Source organism: Erpetoichthys calabaricus, chromosome 5, assembly GCF_900747795.2.
Source record: "Erpetoichthys calabaricus chromosome 5, fErpCal1.3, whole genome shotgun sequence".
NCBI lineage: Eukaryota > Metazoa > Chordata > Cladistia > Polypteriformes > Polypteridae > Erpetoichthys > Erpetoichthys calabaricus.
In genome coordinates, this window is record NC_041398.2 from 8,833,416 (window position 1) to 8,853,720 (window position 20,305).

The 20,305-nt window shown below is 40.3% G+C and overlaps 2 protein-coding genes across 4 annotated transcripts in view; one reads left to right on the plus strand and one right to left on the minus strand.

Moving 5' to 3' along the window:
- Positions 1–20,305, minus strand: part of LOC114641543 (E3 ubiquitin/ISG15 ligase TRIM25-like) — a 329,583-nt gene that overhangs the window by 290,270 nt on the left and 19,008 nt on the right. The window lies entirely within an intron of this gene.
- Positions 1,339–20,305, plus strand: part of LOC127527843 (gastrula zinc finger protein XlCGF7.1-like) — an 80,885-nt gene continuing 61,918 nt past the window's right edge. Inside the window, exons 1-2 of the mRNA XM_051927983.1 lie at positions 1,339–1,695; positions 2,032–2,740. Coding sequence (XP_051783943.1) covers positions 1,392–1,695; positions 2,032–2,648 — 921 coding nt within the window. The 5' untranslated portion in view covers positions 1,339–1,391 and the 3' untranslated portion in view covers positions 2,649–2,740. The remainder of the gene's footprint in view (positions 1,696–2,031; positions 2,741–20,305) is intronic.

Below are 20,305 nucleotides of genomic sequence, written 5' to 3' on the forward strand. Positions count from 1 at the left end.
TCTGTGAAATACGTGTCCTAGTACCATTGTTTAATGTTGGGGAAAAAATCATTATGATAATAATATCTGTTATAGAATTTGTAACTGTGTAGTGACTATTCACATTCAATGCTTATTATGCATAATTAATATTATTTTATTTATGTCTAAAAAGTAGGCTCATACCATTCTACCCAACAAGCCAATAACAGGGCTGATTACAATTTCTAATTAATCGACGTCCACTTGATAACGATTTATATTTATGTACCAGCTCGGTAAAACTCTGTATCCCTTTCCTCCCATCTACCTACACATTCACTGAAAAGCTAATAAAAGGGATTTTAGTCACAAAATATAATGCCTGGTTAATTAATTATCCAAATAAATCGGTCAACAAACACTCACTGGCAGATGGAATTGTGGGTCTAAATGATCTAGAAGGTGACATCTTCCAGAACTGAAAGTGGCTGGTTGTCCAGGCTTACGATTTCCACTGTTTTTGCTGTCACAGTAAGTCTTTGGCGTTCTTGCTGTCAGTATTATAAGGTTGAGTTTTCTAAGTGCTGCCATTATTGGAGGCCGAGTGAGAGTAGGTGACTGAGCTAGACTAAGCTTGATGGTCTCCTAAGCCTTTGAACAGCTCGTTCTTCACACCAGTCCCTTTTGTGTTGACTTCTCAGATGCTGAATAAGGTTTGTATTGTTGAAAGTGTTAGCAGAGAATCCTCCATCACTGACTTCTTTTTGCACAAATATTACAAACCACAAATTTGTTATCTCTTGTAGGAAGGCAATAAAACTGTTTGACTGGCGAGAATATTTTTCTGTATTTTGGTAATGTTTGAACTTTGTCTTGCGTCTTTTTTATAATTTAAAATCAGATGTTAAGATCAGCTAATTTGCTGATCATCAGTCAAGTCTTTTACAGTGAAAATTATCTGATTTTGATTTGTGATCAATTGATCAGATCAGGCCTGTCTTTCACATGTGAGAGAAAGGTGAAGAAATTGAACAGATAGCAGCAGAACATGTAAAGACCACACACACGGAGTGACCAAACTATAAATGACACCTCATTGTGAGGAGGGAACTGCAACCAGTGTGCCACCACTTTACTTGTACTGTGTCATTTATTTTTAAAGTTGGTAGTGGTCAAGAATTTGGACATTAAACTCTGAAGTTGCAGGTTCAATTTCACGTGGTTCCATGGGGTCAATAGATGAAAGTCACGTAACCTGCCTGTCCTCCAGCTGGAGAAACGAGATATGTAACCAATTGTGTCTCAAATGTTGTAAGTCGCCTTGGATAAAGGTTTCAGGGGAAAATAATTAAAATATTTGTGTTATTTCAGATTGCAGCTTCTCTCCACGTTTATTTCGCCAGCCCTCTCTTCAGTACAAAGAGAAAGGTATGAAGAAATCGGCAAGAGGATCAGAAAACCTGACAGCAGCCTTTTTACAGTGCAGTTCTCTCCCTGCTACTTCAGTAACACAGACAGAAGCCATCAAAACTGATCGACAGCAAGTGGAGAAAGAAATCCAAATTCACACTGGAAAAAAATGTTATTTGGAATGTGGCAAACAATTCACACACAAAAGTGATCTTAAAAGACATATGGACATTCACACTGGAGAAAAACCATATTGTTGTCATGAATGTAGTAAGTCGTTCTCAATGATAAGCAGTCTTCAGAGGCACAGAAGAATCCACACAGGTGAAAAACCTCATTGCTGTCCAGAATGTGGAAAGTTGTTCTCAAGGAGAAGCAATCTCCAGAGGCACAGAAGAATCCACAAACGAGAAAAATCTCATTGCTGTCCAGAATGTGGTAAATCATTCTCATGTAATATCTATCTTCAGAGGCACAGAAGAATCCACACAGGAGAAAAACCTCATTGTTGTCCAGAATGTGGTAAGTTGTTTTCAATGAGAAGCAGTCTTCAAAGGCACAGAATAATCCACACAGGAGACAAACCTCATTGCTGTGCAGAATGTGGTAAGTCGTTCTCAAGTATAAGCAATCTTCAGAGACACAGAGTAATCCACACAGGAGAAAAACCTCATTGTTGTCCAGAATGTGGTGAATCGTTCTCATGGAGAAGTGAACTTCAATGGCACAAAACAATTCACACAGGAGAAAAACCTCATTGCTGTTCATCATGTGGTAAGTCATTCTCAAGCAGAAGCCACCTTCAGAACCACAGAAGAAGCCACACAGGAGAAAAACCTTATTGCTGTCCAGAATGTGGCACGTTTTTCTCAAGCAGGAGCAATCTTCAGATCCACAGAAAAAGCCACATGGGAGAAAAACCTCATTGTTGTCCAGAATGTGGTAAGTCGTTCTTAAGGAGAAGCTGTCTTCAGAACCACAGAAGAATACACACTGGAGATAAACCTCATTGCTGTTCAGAATGTGGTAAGTCATTCTCAATGAGAAGCAGTCTTCAGAGACACAGAAGAATTCATCTTGGAGAAAAACCTCATTGCTGTTCAGAATGTGGTAAGTCATTTTCATGTATAAGCTATCTTCAGAACCACAGAAGAATCCACACAGGAGAAAAACCTCATTGTTGTCCAGAATGTGGTAAGTCCTTCTCATGGAGAAGCTATCTTCAGAGGCACAGAAGAATCCACACAGCAGAAAATCCTCATTATTGTCCAGAATGAGCTGAACAATTTTCTAACAAGTGCAGTTTTCAAAGGCACACAGAAATTGATACTGGAGAGAAGCCATATTGCTGTTTTCAATGTGGAAGAAGGTTTTAAACATTAGCTCTTGATAAGTAAACACACAAACTACCACTAAAGCGAAAATGCAGTATGTACGTTCTGAATGTGGAAAATGTTAAACAAGCCAGAAAGGTCTTTATCCACATGCTAAAATCCACACTGAAGAAAAAATCTAATTTCTGTTATGAATGTGAGAAACGATTCTTATATTTAAGAACACTTCAGTGCAACATCAGAACTCATACTGGAGATGAACCTTATTGTTGTCCTGAATGTGATAAGCAGTTCTCACATCAAAGCACGATAAAGAGTCACATCAGACGTCACACCAGGGAGAAACCTCACCTTTGCTTGGAATGTGGCAAACAATTCTCACACCTCAATTCTCTGTATAAGCATAGGAGAAGTCATACTGGAGAGAAGCCTTAGAGTTGTAATGAATGTGCAATGTGATTCTCATATAACAGTTCTCTTCACAATCATATAATAATTCATTCTAGCAAGAAGCACAGCTTTTCTGTCTATGGCAAGCATTTCTCAGACAGCACAACTCTTAAAGACCACATGAGAATTCACACTGGAGAGAAACCTTATTGTTGTCCATAGTGTGGCAAACGATTCTCATGTTCAAACGCACTTAGGTGCCACAGAAGGATCCACATTGGAGAGAAGCAGTACACCTGTTCTAAATGTGGCAAAGAGTATTCTTCCTGAAAAAGTTGTCGGAGACACACACAAAGTTATATTGGAGTAAAGCCTGTCCCAGAAATGACAAATGATCTTTCCATTGGACCGTCAGGCAAAAAAATTAAGAAAAATCTTCAGAATGTGGTAAAAGACTACAGTAGAAGGTAGCTAATAAATACATAAGAATTATGGAGTAAACACTGAAAGTGGCAAACAGATCCTAGATGTAAGGTAACCTCAGAGCCACATATGAATTCACACTGGAATACAGCACATATTTCACAAACATCAAGCATCTTCTTCAACAACTTATATGTGCAAGAAAAAACCTCATTGTTTTCCTAAATGTGGTGAACGCTTTTCAGACAGCAGTGGCCTTCATCATCATAAATGACTGGCATACTTGCAATAAGCCTCTTACCTGTTCTGAATGTTGAAAGTGGTCCTCCTCTATCAGCTGTCATCAGCAACGCGTAAGATTTCATGTTGTACTCAGAAACTGTACTGCCAGTATGTACACCACACAGGGACTGATCATCTCTGCACCAGTCCTGTGATATAAGATTAATTTACTTGACAGAAAACTCCAAAAAGCAGAAGTGTCCATTCTGTACCCCCACCACTGAAGGTCACATTTGACCCCCTCACTACTCACCGTTGGTTCACTCTGCTTGCACTTTTTCTATTTTGTAAGTTTATGTTTCAATTTTTGGCCACACTCTTTTTACATTTCATTTCATTGATGTTCTCAAATGTGTGAGTATAGCTTAACTCTTACAAGGACTTCTTTAAAAAGGGTACATTGGCCATGAAGTGCAAGAAGGCAGAAAAATATAAAAAGTGGAAACCACAAAATTAGGAGGTGACATTGATGAAATACGCTCAGTGGCAGAGGTGACATGGACAAAATCAGAAAGGACAGCACAGAAAAGGCAGGTACTAATTGATAACAAAAGAAGAAAGCTGATTGGTGGAAACAACTGTCGGTCACTCCTGAATGGACTGTTGAGGACAGCCGTGGCATGCAGAGTTCAAAGTTCATGTGTTTTTGATTTCAAATCTGTGACAATGCACTGAATAAGTCTGTTATTTATCAGTTAGCATGTTCTGAAACTGTAATGTCATCACAAAGATCACACACATAATGTGGCGTTTGTGATCAATCACTTTTGTTGATTTTTATGGCACCATTCATCAGCCCTGTATAGAGTGCCACTGCACCCCGTAGCACATTTGGAGTTTGGGACTGGAGCACAAAGTGGATGGCACTCTGAGGAGGACAGACTTGTAAGACGTGAACAAAGCCAGCTGCCCTCCCTGGTCTGTCTTCATTCAGAAGGACTCACCTGAGTGGTGGGATTGTTCTGCGGCGCTCCTGTTAGCCGACATTTCATCAGCTTGCTTTCTGCATTGTTTTACTTTAAATATTTTTTCTGCTTCTTTACTTGGAGGCCTTGTACATTAGAGATTATTAATACATGAGCATTTGGTGTTAATAATGAATTGACAATTAATAAACTGTATTTTATTGCTAAATTGTGTGGCCTGTTGCCATTTTGTATCTTTATCCTTCTTGACTGTGTTCCTAGGACGTGTTGCACTGTTGCCTCCCTAGAATTAAGTGCCACATCACCGACGCTCGGCCTCACACCCTTCATCACACGTGAGGCAGAATCCAAGATTGCAGATCCAACTGTTAATCCCATTCCCTGCTTTGCCAGTCCCTTGGCTGTGTGTGTATCGAGGTGTATGGCTGAAGCAAACCTCTCCTCAAGGAGTCCACAGCACCGGTCAGATGAAGAACTTGACGCTTTGGATTTAGACATAAAACTGAGAATACCTCACGCTGGATATGCTGTAGACGAGTGAAAGTCTATCCCACTGAACTCCCTAAGATAATTTAAGTACAGTTAGACATGTTCATAATCATTTTATCTTTAAATATTTATTTTATTTATTTTTTGCCTTTGTTAAACAAGGTACAATATTATCCTGTTTGTGTAGATAGATGGCTTCTCCTGAACGGTAACTCTTCATTACACACACACACACGCCTGCTTACCATCACCATTTTCAAGAACACACGAGGCACATGGAGACTTGACTGTTTCCTTGTTTAATTTAGATCAGGGGGGTCCAACGTCGATCTTGGAGGGCCGCAGGTTTTCATTCTAACCATTTTCTTAATTAATGACCCATTATTTCTGCTAATTAACTTTTTTCCCCTTCATTTTAATTGATTTGCTATTTAAGACTCAGACCCCTTATCTGTTTCTTTTATTCCTTAATTAGCAACCAAACAGTAATGAAATACAAAATGACCCAACACATGACCAGATAACCTTTGCTGTCATACAGTATCAGAAAATAAAGAAAGATGAAGGTCTCGGTGACGCTGATCTGCTTTCTGCTGTGGTCAAACGAGAGCACAGCCATGGAATTAAATAACGAGTTCAATTAACAACAACAATCGGCTTCTAATTAAGAAACTGGTTAGAGTGAAACTGGTGGGAGTTTGATACCCCAACTGGTCATGTTGATACCCCCTGGCTGGCCAATCGTTGGTTCACTTTACATCTCATTTTTATTTGGCTGCCATTTAAGGAAGAAAAGAAGCAATTCAGAGGATTCTTCAATTAACAAAGGGAACGGAAAAGAAGTCAATTAACAGCAGAAATTGGTTACTGATTAAGAAAGTGTCAGGAAGGAAAACCTGCAGTCAGTGCGGCCCTCTGGGGTCAGAGTTGGACACCCCTGATTTTAATCAGGAATCAGCAATAGTGAAAGGGAAGGTCTACAGGACGGTAGTGAGACCTGCTATGTTATATGGGCAGGAGACAGAGCTGGAGGTGGCAGAGTTAAAGATGTTAAGATTTGCATTGGGTAACACGAGGATGGACAGGATTAGAAATGAGGACATTAGAGGGTCAGCTCAGGTGGAATGGTTGGGAGACAAAATCATAGAGGTGAGATTGTGTTGGTTTGGACATGTCCAGAGGAGACATGCTGGGTATACTGGAAGATGGATGCTAAGGATAGAGCTGCCAGGTAAGAGGAGAAGAGGAAGGCCTAAGAGAAGGTTTATTGATGTGGGTGAGAGAGGACATGCAGGTGATGGAGGTGACAGAGCAAGATGACGAGGACAGGAAGATATGGAAGAAGATGATCTGCTGTGGTAACCCCTAACAGGAGCAGTTGAAAGACAAAGAAGACGTCTCCCTGAGAGCTCCACCTGACAATGTGACCACTAAGACCCTGGCATTTTTGGAATAGGCAGTTTTAAGGTTTAAGTGAGGTCGGACTTTAGTGTCTTTTAGCCCTTTGCTTATATGTTTAATTTGCAGCGTACTTCGTCCAACAATGTAAAAGAAAATTAAATATACTGGAGGAGTTTCATCGACACTTCAGTTAGGAACACAACATTAGATGTTTCCAGATCTATAGAATTATAGCTTGTCTATTTCTTGCATGGCAAAGTTGAGGTATTACATTAAACTCACACAAAAACGAGGAGTGTCTGTGACTGGGTCAGGTGGTGGGTGCTTGATAACGTGGACCTCGTCTATCGCACCTACTGAATCAACTTAATAATAATAAATTACATTTATATAGTGCTTTTCTCAGTACTCAAAGCGTTATCCATACAGGGTGGAACCGAACCCACAATCTTCCACAGTCTCCTTACTGCAAAGCAGCAACACTACCACTGCACCACCTGTGAGGACAACTTAGAACCCTCATAGTATAATTTAATCTTATCCAAGTGTAATATTTATTTGAAATTGATCTCCAGCTTGACAGACAAGATGAAATTTCACACCATTACTGCTTGAATGAATAAGAAGCCTTTCAAACTGCCACTTCTGATTTTGCTCTGGAGATCCCAACCATCATCGAGAATTCATTTTTTTGAGAATGTTAGAATTTCCAGAAATGGTCAAATTGACAAATCTGGAAACAAGAAGAAGGTGGTGAAGTTTAATGTCTAATGTGATGTCAAGTGACTCAGTAGAACACCAAACTCTCGTCAGTATGGCTGACATCTGGCTGACCTGTGAGTCCTCAGTGGATTAATTCAGAAATGATGGACCCCTTGAGTGACCAATGGAGGGGGGGCACTCTACAGTTGTCCCATCTTTCACTCGCTCCTACACAGTCACTATTCCAGAGCTCCTGATACTTAGTCTATATAGTGCCTTTCAGTAGTGCTGCTCCAGCAGTATTTTAAGCAGTTGACTTTCAATGACACTCAGGGGGTCATGCGGTTGTGAATCAACATGGGGACCCTTCTGGTCACACAAGTATCTGTAGGTCTGAGGTGCCCCCTGTGGATGAAATCAACTTCTTAATTAAAGAAACTTTTCATCTACTAGGACAAGTCTAATAAAACCCCTTTGGGTCAGTAATCAGGCAGGAGGAAACTCGTCCATTGCATCTTTAATTTACTCTTCAGAAAATGCCGAAGACGAAGCATTCATCACAGTAGTCTGTTAGAGAATGGTCAAAAAGAAGGGACAGAGGAGCATTTTATAAACAACTGAATTTGTATAATAGTGCTGAATTAATGCCTGAATATCATTCTTTGATTATTTAAAAGACATGAGATACTTTAGCGTAGAACACAACCAGCCTAAGATATAAGTCTTTCTCCAGAATGTCCTAGTTATTCAATATCTCTTGAATTCAGCACATATCCTGTTATGAAAACTGCATACGTGCAAACTGGCAAGACTTCCTAGGGGCATGAAAGAACATCACAGAGTTCCAGTTCCCTACTTGGCATCCCCCTGAAACATTCTGCTTGTTTACTTGACCATTTCAGTCATCTCTTTATGACATTTCTAAATCAAACGCTTATATATTTCACTGTGCACTGCAAACCTAAATACTTAACTGCTGCTACATCCACATTAGTCTCTCACACCCCGCCCCTCATTATGACACACACACAGCTGATTGGCTCCTCAAATCCAATAACTAATCTAATAGTAAAGAGCTCATCTGATTGGACAGAATGTGTTGGGAATTCAAAATAAAATTCTGGAATTACAATATACACCATAAGGTCACCATCAAGGTCTGAGTTCTAATGGACTGTCTACACTGACCGCTGGCTTTATTAAAATGTCCCTTTGTATTGTCACTGTCCACCTCTTTAATTTAGAATCAATCCTCTGTCACACTTCATCACCAAACTGATTTTTCCTTTCCTCATAATACAGCCCTGATCCTCGTTCTGCTCCTTCCATTCCCAGTCTTTTGTTCTTCCATTTCCAGTACTCTACTAAACATTCAGGGGTCACCCCGCAGGTCAGAGTTACACAGAACATGAAAATAAAAATTAAAAATAAAATCTGAACTGCAAGAAAAGTGAAATCTTTATAATGAATTGTCATAAAAGTCGTGACTGACAGCTCAATGATTGCAGCAAACAAGATGGCCATCAAGTGCTGGGAGACGTGCAGTTCATGAAGAAAGTCATCATGGTGTGAGCTGAAGTCACTCAGGCAGTAAAGGGGACACTTTAGAATCAAAAGATGTGGGTTGAAAATAATAAGGAAAGGAAAGAAGTTGAACTGAACTGTAAGGCCGAGGGGTTGGAGCTGCAGCCTCACAGACTTTGAATTTGTCACGCAGTCGTCGTCTTGACTGTCAGGCCTGCATGTTCTCCTCGTGTCACTCCTGCTTTGATTCACGCACTCCACAGACGTGCATGTTGGGTTCATTGGCGACTCTGAACTGGCCTTGTGTCCATCAGTTATGTTTTGTCTTTCACATTTCTCTGTCTTACAGTGTCATTCACATCTGTCTGCTGTATCTCTTTTATAGCTCCTGTCGTATTTGTCATTTTCTCTCTGTTATAGTGCCTTTCCTGTCATCTTTTATTACTGTACATTTTCTTTATATGTCTGTCTTAGAGGGCCTTTCATATTTATGTATTATATGATGTCTTTCACATTGCTATATGCATCATTCATATTTTTTTCACATCTTCTACATTATATAGTGACCTTAACATCTTTGTATTTTATAGCGCCTTTTACATCTGTCTTTCTATTGTTTGTATTACTGACATGCCCCACCGACTTTTTAACAACAATCCCAATTTTCTGTCAAATGAGTGTAAACTGACAACAGTAAGTCATCCACCTTTCTTTATTCCACAGACTATAGAGAATTCATATGTGTCCAAAGTTACGCCTATTCATATGTGTACATATCGTAAACGATGGCTTCAGACAGTTAAAAATGACAGGCTTATGCCCATACCTTTTTTTCCCTCTGGGATGCCACCAATATTTACAAACCAAACGTTAACAATGTGATAGATGGTGAACCTGCCACTCGGGTTAAGATAACGGTGACAGGTGATGGGTAAGAAGTAATTATGTTGGTCAGAAAATGATTAATGCAGGAGAAAATATTGGTGGTGTGAGAGGAATGGAGGAGTTGTGTACTAAGAATGAGATAATGATGACAAATATGCTGAGTGAGGTAATCTGGTGATAAGAATTGTAATAAATACGAGGCTCCAACAGACTAATGGATCTCACTTCATTGAACTGAGTCAGCTTTATGCTCTCTGCAATTAAGTCTTATTCTGATTGCTCGTCTAGAAACTCTGCGTGTTTTCTTCCAAGCGAGAAGGATGTTTTCTCTATGACACGAGCAACACTTCTACCAATAATACTTCTTTACATTTATATAGCGCTTATCTCACTACTCAGAGTGCTTCAGTGAGCGGGGAGCCACTTCAACCACCACTTATCTGGAGCATCCAGCAGGATGATGTGACGACAGCCAGTGTCACTCACCACACATCAGCTATTAGATGGTGAAGTGGTGAGAGAGAGAGAGAGACAATTAGAGAAAAGGGATGATTAGGGGGACAGAATGACTAAGACATGGGGAAAATTTAGCCTGGAGTCGTTAGCCTCTTTACAAAGGATGTCCAGGGGTCTTTTATGACCAGGGAGTCAGGACCTCAGTTTTTTGTTTCATCCACAGGATGTCACCATTTTCATAGCACAGTGTCCCCGTCACCCCGACTGGGGTATTGGGATCCACATTGAGAGTACCGGGTAAGTGCCTCCTGCTGGCTTCACCAACACCTCTTCCAGCAGCAATCTAAGCTTTCCTAGATGGTGTCTCCCATCCAAGTACTGGCCGGGCCCAAGCATGTTTAGCTTCTGCTGGATGACCTGTTCTGAAGTGCATGTGGTGTTGCTGCTGGACTCTTTGATAGACTCTTTGCTACACAAGTATTGGGACCCTCACCTAATGTTCTCTAACCAACTGTTTTCAGGTGAGACCTGCCATCAGATACTTTCTGTAGCTCTGGATGAGGCTTCTACTCCTCTCACTGCTCACTCGGCCCACTCTTCTTGAGATTTGATGGACTTCTTCTCCCAACTATGACTTCCAGCTCTTTCCATGGATGTGACTTGGATTCATTTCAGAGTGCATAGCAGAATACCTCAGAACATTCCAATGTAATTTCCATCAAATTTCAGTTGTCTTAATTGTATGCTTTGGGAGATCCATGTCCTGAACTCAAAACAGAGCCTTGTGATGTTCACTCCAGAATGTCTTGATGACCTTGTGATTTTATTGTGCACAGATTCAGCACAGCAGCCCCATGACATTAATGCACCTCCTCCATGTTTTGTGTTTTTTCTTTGAACTCTCGTTTTGTTTTCGGTGGACACAGAGCTGCTGTGACTTACTGAAAAGCTCTCGTTTAGTTTCATCAGTCCAGAGGAATTTCTTCAGCACTGTGGCTTTATTATGTGTTTCAGAAAACTGCAATCCGGATGGTGTACCTTGATCTCGGAGGTCAGCATGAGTCTCTCTTGATGTTTCCTCCATTTAAACTCTCCTTCTGTTCAATTTGAGGTCAGCTTTACTCTGGTGGTCTCATCAGGGAGGTGGGCCACAGTCCTGCGGACCCTCAAACATCTTGAGAATATTAGCAGCTGTGCTCACTGTGGAGGTGGTATTGTAGTCTTCACCTTGACCACCAATAATTTTCTCTGCCATTTTCATTTGTTTTAATGTTTAAAATTTGTGAAATCGAGAACCCAAAGCAAGTGTCTGCTCTGTAAAGAGTAAAGAATCGTGGATGACAAGGACTTTTGTCAGCTTTAATTTATTTCACATTCATTTGTGCTTCATTTTTAAACCAATACTTTTGTCTGTGTCTGAATATATGTCCATGTGAGAAAGTAAGTGCACCCCATGAAAGCCTTTTTTTCTCTTTATAACATACCGGGCCTTGACAAACTCTTCAGACTCCTCCACTTTTTCACATTTTTTTATATGGCAGCCTTGTAGTAAATCATTTCATTTTTTCCCTCAGAAGCAACATTCAACACTTTATAATGACAAAGGGAAAGTGGAATTTTCGATTTTTTTTTTATTTAATAAAGTAAAAACTGAGATATCCCATACAATACAAGGATTCAGAACCTTTCCTGTGACATTTGAAATTTGGCTCAGGTGCATCCTGTTCTATTGGTCATCGTTGAGATGTTCTTGCCCCTTACTTGCAGTCTAATTATGGTCATTTCAGTTGATTGGACATAATTAGGAAAAGCACACACTTGTCTATAGGAGGTCCACAGTGGTTAAAAAACAAAGCCATGTGGTTGAAGGAATTGCCTTCAGAGCTTAGAAACAGGATTGGATCAAGGCAAAGATCTGGGGAAAGATTTGCAAAAATTCTGTCGCACTGAAGGATACCAAGATGACAGGGACCTCCATAATCTTTAATGGAATATGTTTAGAACGCCCATGACTTTTCATACAACAATCAATGGAGAAGGACCTTCATGAGAGGAGTAACCAAGAACCCAATGGTCACTGTGTCTGAGATCCAGAAAATATGTCTAGAGAATTGAGAAGATTCCAGAAGGACAGCTAAACTGGGCTTTATGGCACTGTGGTCAGACAACACATGAAAGCTTGCTTAAAGTTTGCTAACAGGCACCTAAGGGACTCTCAGACTGGGAAAAACAAGACTTTCAGGTCTGATGAAACCAACAATGAACTGTCTGGCGTCAATTCTAACTGTCCTTTGTGTATACAATATAATACAATTTATTTTTTGTATACCCAAAATCACACAGGAAGTGCCGCAGTGGGCTTTAACAGGCCCTGCCTCTTGACAGCCCCCCAGCCTTGACTCTCTAAGAAGACAAGGAAAAACTCCCAAAAAAACCTTGTAGGGAAAAAATGGAAGAAACCTTGGGAAAGGCAGTTCAAAGAGAGACCCCTTTCCAGGTAGGTTGGGCGTGCAGTGGGTGTCAAAAGAAGGGGGTCAATACAATACAATACAGTACAGTACACAGAACAGAACAAATCCTCAATAAAAAATGTAAAAAATTTTAGAAGTACGGAGCAGAATTTAACAGTAGATGATATTACATAATAAGATTTAGATAATTTTAGACTCCTGTAAACCTCATCCATCTAGCTGCCTCCCCCATTTGGCCATTCCACGGCTGAAACAGTGCTGGGCCAGCCAATCCGATGAAAGGACCCCTCTTTCTCATGATTCCTGCGATCCTCCATCAGGGATGACTTTACCTTAGGCAGGCAAAACAACTTGGCAGGTGGGCCATGGCACCAAGTGCCACATTTGATTACCGAGAAGAGAAACAGAATAGGTGAGGGTTATTATCCAATTCTAACTATCATATTACTTATGTTTTAGTGCTAATGACTAACAACAGAGATGCAGTCTGTACAGTTAATCAGCAGCTCTAGTCAGGGTGTGCTAAACTGATGTAGTGAGACTTCAGCCGGGATTTAAAAGCTGAGACCGAAGGGGCATCTCTTATAGTAGCAGGCAGACCATTCCACAGTTTAGGGGGCCCTGTAACTAAAAGCTCGACCTCCCATTGTTATTTTATTAATCCTTGGAACCATAAGCAGACCGGCATATTGAGATCTTAATGTGCGCTCTGGTTTGTAAGTCATGATAAGTTCAGACAAGTAAGCCGGACGTTGGCCGTTTAATGCTTTATATATTAAAAGGAGGATTTTTAAATCAGCCCTAAACTTATCCGGGAGCCAGTGTAAGGATTTAAGAACTGGAATTATGAGTTTGTATTTTTTTGTTCTTGTAATAATTCTTGCAGCCGCATTTTGGATTAACTGGAGGCTGTATAAAGAACAGTTTGAACATCCAGTGAACACCGCATTGCAGTAGTCAATCCTACTAGAGATAAATGCATGAATTAATTTCTCAGAATCCTGTTTATTTAGAAAGCGCCTTAATTTCCTAACATTTTTAAGATGGAAGAAACATGATTTGGACAACTTTATAATATGCGCTTTAAATGACATGCTAGAGTCAAAGATAACTCCTAGAGTGTGGGCCGATTCAGTAAAATTAATTGGTATTCCAACTGATTTAAATGATGACAAAATATTGTTATGATCAGCGTCATTCCCTCCAACAATTAACATCTCTGTTTTATCTGTATTTAAAGACAAGTAGTTCTCATTCATCCACTCCTTTAATTCACTAACACAACTAATTAAAGACAACATCGGAGAAACTTCATCTGATTTAAATGAAAGGTATAACTGGGTGTCATCTGCATACTAGTGAAAATTAACATTATGTTTCTAATGATAGATCCCAGTGGAAGCATGTAAAGTGAAAACAGTAAAGGTCCCAGTACTGAGCCCTGCGGGACACCATATTGAACTTCTCTGTATAATGATGGAGTACTGTCAGCACACTTGGGGAATCGATTCCCCAAGCGAGCACGGTGCCTGTAAGCCCAACATCATTTTCTAGCCTGTTCAGTAAAATAGAATGGTCAATGGTGTCAAAAGCTGCACTTAAGTCCAACGACATAATTAGAGTGGAGTTTCCTTCATCAGAGGATATCAGAATGTCGTTAGTGCTGTTTCTGTACTATGACCAGTGCGAAAACCAGACTGGAATTTCTCAAATAAATTGTAATGCGTATGGTGTGACTGAAGCTGACTGGTGACTACTTTTTCTAGTATTTTAGAGAGAAACGGTAAATTTGAAATAGACCTATACTTATTCAGTTTGTGTGGGTGTAGGTCTGACTTTTTAAGTAATGGTTTAATGACTGTCACTTTTAGTGTATCAGGTACTGTGCCAGGCAATAATAAACTACTGATAATGTTTAGAATACTCGCTGCAAGAACATCCATTGCACTTTTTACTAGTTTTGTTTGCACTGGATCAGGGAACAAGTAGTGGGCTTCATTTTAGAAATTAAAGTTAAGACTTCCTGCTCAGTTACAGGATTAAAATGACTAAAGTGCTGAGTGCAATGTGAGACAGGGTCTGCTAAGCTAGTATTTGGTTTGTACTGTGATGCAGAGATCTGGGATCTTATATTTTTAATTTTCTCATTGAAGAAGTTCATAAAGTCTGTACTGCTAGTATCTGTTGGTATTTTGCACTGTTGATCTGAATTTCCATTTGTTAATTTAGCCACTGTTCTAAACAGTGCCCGAGGATTTTTATTATTGCTATCTATTAATGTAGAATAGTATTCTGAGCGAGCAGTAAAGAGAGCTTTTTATATTTATTAACACTCTCTGTCCATGCAAATTGAAAGACATGTAGCTTTGTTGTTCTCCATCTGAGCTCCAGTTTTCGACACTCTAATTTAAGAGCTCGAGTGTTTTCATTAAACCAGGGAGAGTTTCTATGTGCTTTGATCACTTTTGTTTTAAGGTGAGCCACTGCATCCAGAGCATCTCTCAAGGTCACATTATAATGTGATGTTAGCTGATCTAAATTGTTTTCCATGTTTACATTTGATGTTAACTGATCTAAATGGTTTTCTACAATTACACTCGACTTACTCAAAGTATCTATAAATTTTGAAGCAGAATTACAATCTAGATGTCGCACTGTCTTTGTTTTAATCTGGGAGTGTGTTGGCAAGGGCAGGACCAAATCAAATGTAATTAAGTAGTGATCAGAAATAACTTCATTTAATGGAGTAATAATTAAATTTTGAATTTCAACTTTGTAAGTTAATATTACATCTAATGTGTGGTTATAATTATGAGTTGGACCTTTGACAATCTGACAAAATCCTACTGAATTTAACAAATAAGTAAAACATTTGCTAAAAGTGTCAGTTTCCACATCAATGTGTACATTAAAATCCCCCATCAGTACTACATTATCACAATTTGTAGCCAAATCAGATAGAAGGTTGCTAATTTCAGTCATGAACAATGAATATGGCCATGGTGTTCTGTAGACTAGCACTATAATTGTGTTGGAATCTGTTTTAATATTTAAAATGAATGCCTCAAAGGATGTAAAGTTGCCTAAATATTTAGACGTGATTTGCATTTTGTTACAATGAATTATTCCAAGGCCTCCTCCTTGACCAAAATCTCTGAATCTTAGCTGAATCACTAAGAGACCGTCGGCTTTAAGTTTCCACCACCCACTGAGCGATCGACTTTAGTTTCTCACTGCCGGTTATTTCTACTGGTCAGCTGCTGGCTTTACTTCAGATGAACTTGCTCGGGTGTTTGCAAAGGGCTACGTGCCTGTGGAAGACGCCGCTGCTCTGTGCTTCCACTCACTGCTCCGCTCTATGCATCCACACACTTCTTCAGGCCACCTCCTTGCTTCCTTCCAGACCTCGTCCATCTTCCACCCGACTCAAGTCCTGAATGAAGAGAGGCGACGCCTTTTATAATCACCCGGATGTGCTCCAGGTGCTTCCCGGCAATCTTACACCGGCACTCCCCAGTGTGGCAGATGTGAAGGCTGCATACCCGGAAGCACTCCGGGTGTCCCCGATCCTCTTCCTGCCAGCACTTCCGGGTGTGAGGTCCAGGGCTCCCAAGGCATTGGTGCGCCTCCTGGTGGTGACCATGGGCCCCTACAGGGTTAAGCTTCAAAGCTCTGTACCCGTGGTCCCCATAGCCGCTAGGGCGGTCACCTCCACGTGGTCTGGGGAAGGCGTAAACCCTCTTCCGGTCCTCCGGGGCATCCCAGCCGGGTTGCTCCCCAAGCCACCTGCGACAATGTAAAATAACAAATGAAATGAAGTTGTGCAGACAGAACATGAAATATCTTGGCTTCATAATGTCTGCAATAAAATCAAAGTCAAAGTACTTTTAAGAATCTCTGCTTTTTTGTTTTTTTATTTGTCTTTTCCATCCCATCCCATCTTCTTCTAATTTGGGGTTGTAAACTGTTGATGTTAAAAGTTTCCAGACACTTGGGGTGAATTCTTTCAAACTCACTTCACCTCCACAGATTTTATACACACAAACTGTACATTTGTCTTCTAGTTTAAGACTTCTACATTGTCTGCGGTGAAAGTCATTTCTTCCATTGATGTTCACAGACCTCGGAGTCTTTCACTTTTTATTGACCGTATCACAATTCCAGGGGGTCACAAGTAGTGGTGGGCTTCTCAATACTGACGTGTCGATGCCTTATCGATCTTTCAAAGCACAGATGTTTGAAGTGTCACTTCGAGGCTGTATTATTGTGGGATTTCCCTCTCCTTACCCTTTACCTCTTTTCTTTAATGGTCAGTGTGCTCGTCAAGTTCATTACCGGGTTGGTCTCCTGTTGCACTTTAAGATGAACACACACAGACAGAGACATACGCAGACACACAGACCCTCAGCACACAAGTACCGTATGAAAGACGTACACACAGCACGTTATCCACAGCACTTTAACACACACGAGTGCCGTCTGAATAACACAAGTACAGTCCGCTCTCCCCAGCACTCCGAGAGACTTACTTATCGTAGGCACGAACAACGGGCGATGTCTCCGATATATCTCATACCTAAATATCACCTTTGGTCTCCACGAATATATTCAGACATACAAAGGCTCAACATCCCTGGCTATCGGCCATTTATCAGCAGTGAATGTTTGACTTTAACACACTCGTCATTAATGGACTGAGCTCTTCGTCCACAGCTCGATAAACCTGGCAGTTTGGATCATATGGCACTTCACACTGCGCCAGGCGCTCTTCATAAATTACTTCATTACCTCAATCACTCTGGATATGAAGACAAAGTATAGAGAGTTAAAAGCAGTGTGGTGTTTATTAAAGAGAAATAATACCAGTAGAGAAAAGCATCAAACACACCGTGGAGAGCAAAGTCTGGATATATATAGTCTTTAGGAAAAGCTTACGAAAGTTAAAGATGTCACGATGAATGTCCAGGGCGGCGTTGATGGAGCACTCGAAGTTGTTCATGAGATGCTTGGCTGACGATCACATGACAGCAGTGGCACGTGGCTGGTGTCCTCTGCTGATGTCATTCTATCCTCTTCCTCTTCTTCTTCTGAGATGAGGCCTATTTATTATAAAATTCTATGGGAGTTTCGCATGACGTGATTGTAAAATACACCTGACTGGCTGGCTGTCAATATGATGGATGAATTCGCTCAGATTCTTTAATCTTCTTTGAGTTACGTTTATTTTTTAAAGTAATAAAGTTTCTAACGTTTTAACAATCTCCTGTCTCAAGCTGTAATTTCCAGTCCCATAGTATCTCCTTCTGTTCACAGGTTGTAAAGTAATCAGCTACAGCTTGGACCACAGCATGTCTTCATCTCCCAAGCTGTACACCAATGTAGTCCTGCTGCCTTTCACTCCACAGGTGATCAGATCATCAATACAGCTGGAGGGTCTCCTGAATTCCTGCTCAGCTCAAACAGATGGCACTGTGATGGGTACAATTCAGGAGAACAGACTGACTTTGATGTTAACTGGCCATGGCAGTGCCCTGTGTTTAAGGTCATCTGTTTGGTCTTGAGCAAAATATCATGAAGATATAGAACACAATTTACAGACTTTACACACCACGACAGAGGATCATTTCAAATGTCACGTGACCTTGAGGGACACTGGCACCATGACGTCACTGGCATCACCACAGCTACTACGACGCCAGCACTCATACCAGGCTCTGGGCACTGTCACAAAAGAAAGAAAGAAAGAAAGAAAGAAAGAAAGAAAGAAAGAAAGAAAGAAAGAAAGAAAGAAAGAAAACCTTTTTGAGCGTTCAATATACATTTTATTACTTTTAATGTCTTTTAGATGAAAGTGTGTCCTAAGTGAGTAAATGTAAATATAGAAAAACAAAAATATCTCTGGCACAATAAAATCAAACAAACCTTACTGAATATTTAAATAATTAATTTACAAATGAAAAAAAGAATTAGAGAATGGTTACAAAAAAAAAAGGCAGGAGAAAAAAGCAAAAACCTGAAGCAACCAAAATCCAACAAACCTAAACCAGAGCAGGAGACCAAAAGGACCACCAAACATCAAACCGTAAAGCAGAGCCCACCAGACAGGACAGAGCCCAGTGTTGGAGCGGCTCTGTCATCTGCAGCTTCTTCTTACATATCCCTGGGGGCGGAGCTCCAGCTGCAGTGTCACGTGACCCCACCCCAGGCGCCACAAAGAACACACAAAAAATGCACAAAAGAAACGAAGGACAACAAAACTAACCAAATACATAAACCTAAGACTTAGAAATAAAATATTCATCAACTCACCAAACAGACAACAACAAAATCAATACCATTTACAAAAAAATTCATAAAATATAACAAAAAGTTTAAAGTAAAAGGAAAAAGGCAGCAATGAAACCCAAAATGAAACATCACAGCTGACTTCAGTCCTCAATGCTCTTCACCTTCTTGTGGTGTCCATGAGTGTCAAATTCACCATTTAATGTCCATCTTTATTAGTAACTGAACATCTGAGTAGTGTGTGTGTGTGTGTGGGGGGGGGGGTTACAGTGAAGTGGGCATACGAGGGCACAGCGGACACACAGGGGCACGCGGGACACATGACAGAGTGCAGACACTCAGATGTGGAATGGAGAGCACTGCTCAGGTCTAAATGATTGATTTCACTGCTAGACTTACAAATCAAATATTCAATCCAAATCAACATCTTATTTGTTACTCACCCCATTGTCATATTCTGACTTTTCCAGCGCTATTAAGAAATGGATCATCAATACGGAGTGTTATATCTTCAGATCAGACAACACAGGAGATGTGACCAGAGATGTTGACAAGTCAGGTCACAGATGAGCAGATTTGACAAATGTCAGTCATCCTTATCGTTTATTCACCAAACACAATTGGGAGTTTATTATACAAAACGTAATCAATTATTAGATTTGCATTTTGTTAATACATAACCATTATTACAAAGATTAATTCAAATAAATGTTCTTTTCCATTAGAGAATCTTCCATAACCTAACAAAGCTGCACTATCCTTACAGGTAATGACAATATTAAAAAATCTGCACTAAATATCCATTTGATCAAACCCAAATCTTTCCTCCCCTCAGCCTTGCCATTCATTTAATATTGAGAGTGGCCACTAGGGGGGGCAGTTTGGCTACAGAAGAATCAGCTCACCTGTCAGCTCTGAAGGTCATGTGACTGTGTGAGCGTGTCGCCCTTATTTTGCTCTTAATTCATTTAAATCTTAATAAGTTTTAGATATAATATTTAAAGTTCTTTATTTCAGGTGTTTTATTCTTGTGTTTTTACTTTATTCTTATTTCTTTTACACTGCACTGTATTCTTTTCTCCCCCTTTCCCATGTGTGTAATATGGCGGGTGTCCACTAGAGGGCGCACTGCACTTCAGTCCCACCCCTCAGTCCTCCTGTTAAAGTCTCCATTCGTCTGACTCTCTGATTGTTTCTCATTCTCTCCTTTCTTGTTTCACTGCTCAGGATTTCACTGAATGCTTTCTGCTTTTATCTTTTAGATTTCCTTTTTGTATAAATTGCTGTGTAATATTTAGAGTGGCCACAAGAGGCAGTAGTTTGGCGACTGACCAATCAGTGACCCCTTCTGTCCATTTTTTGTCTT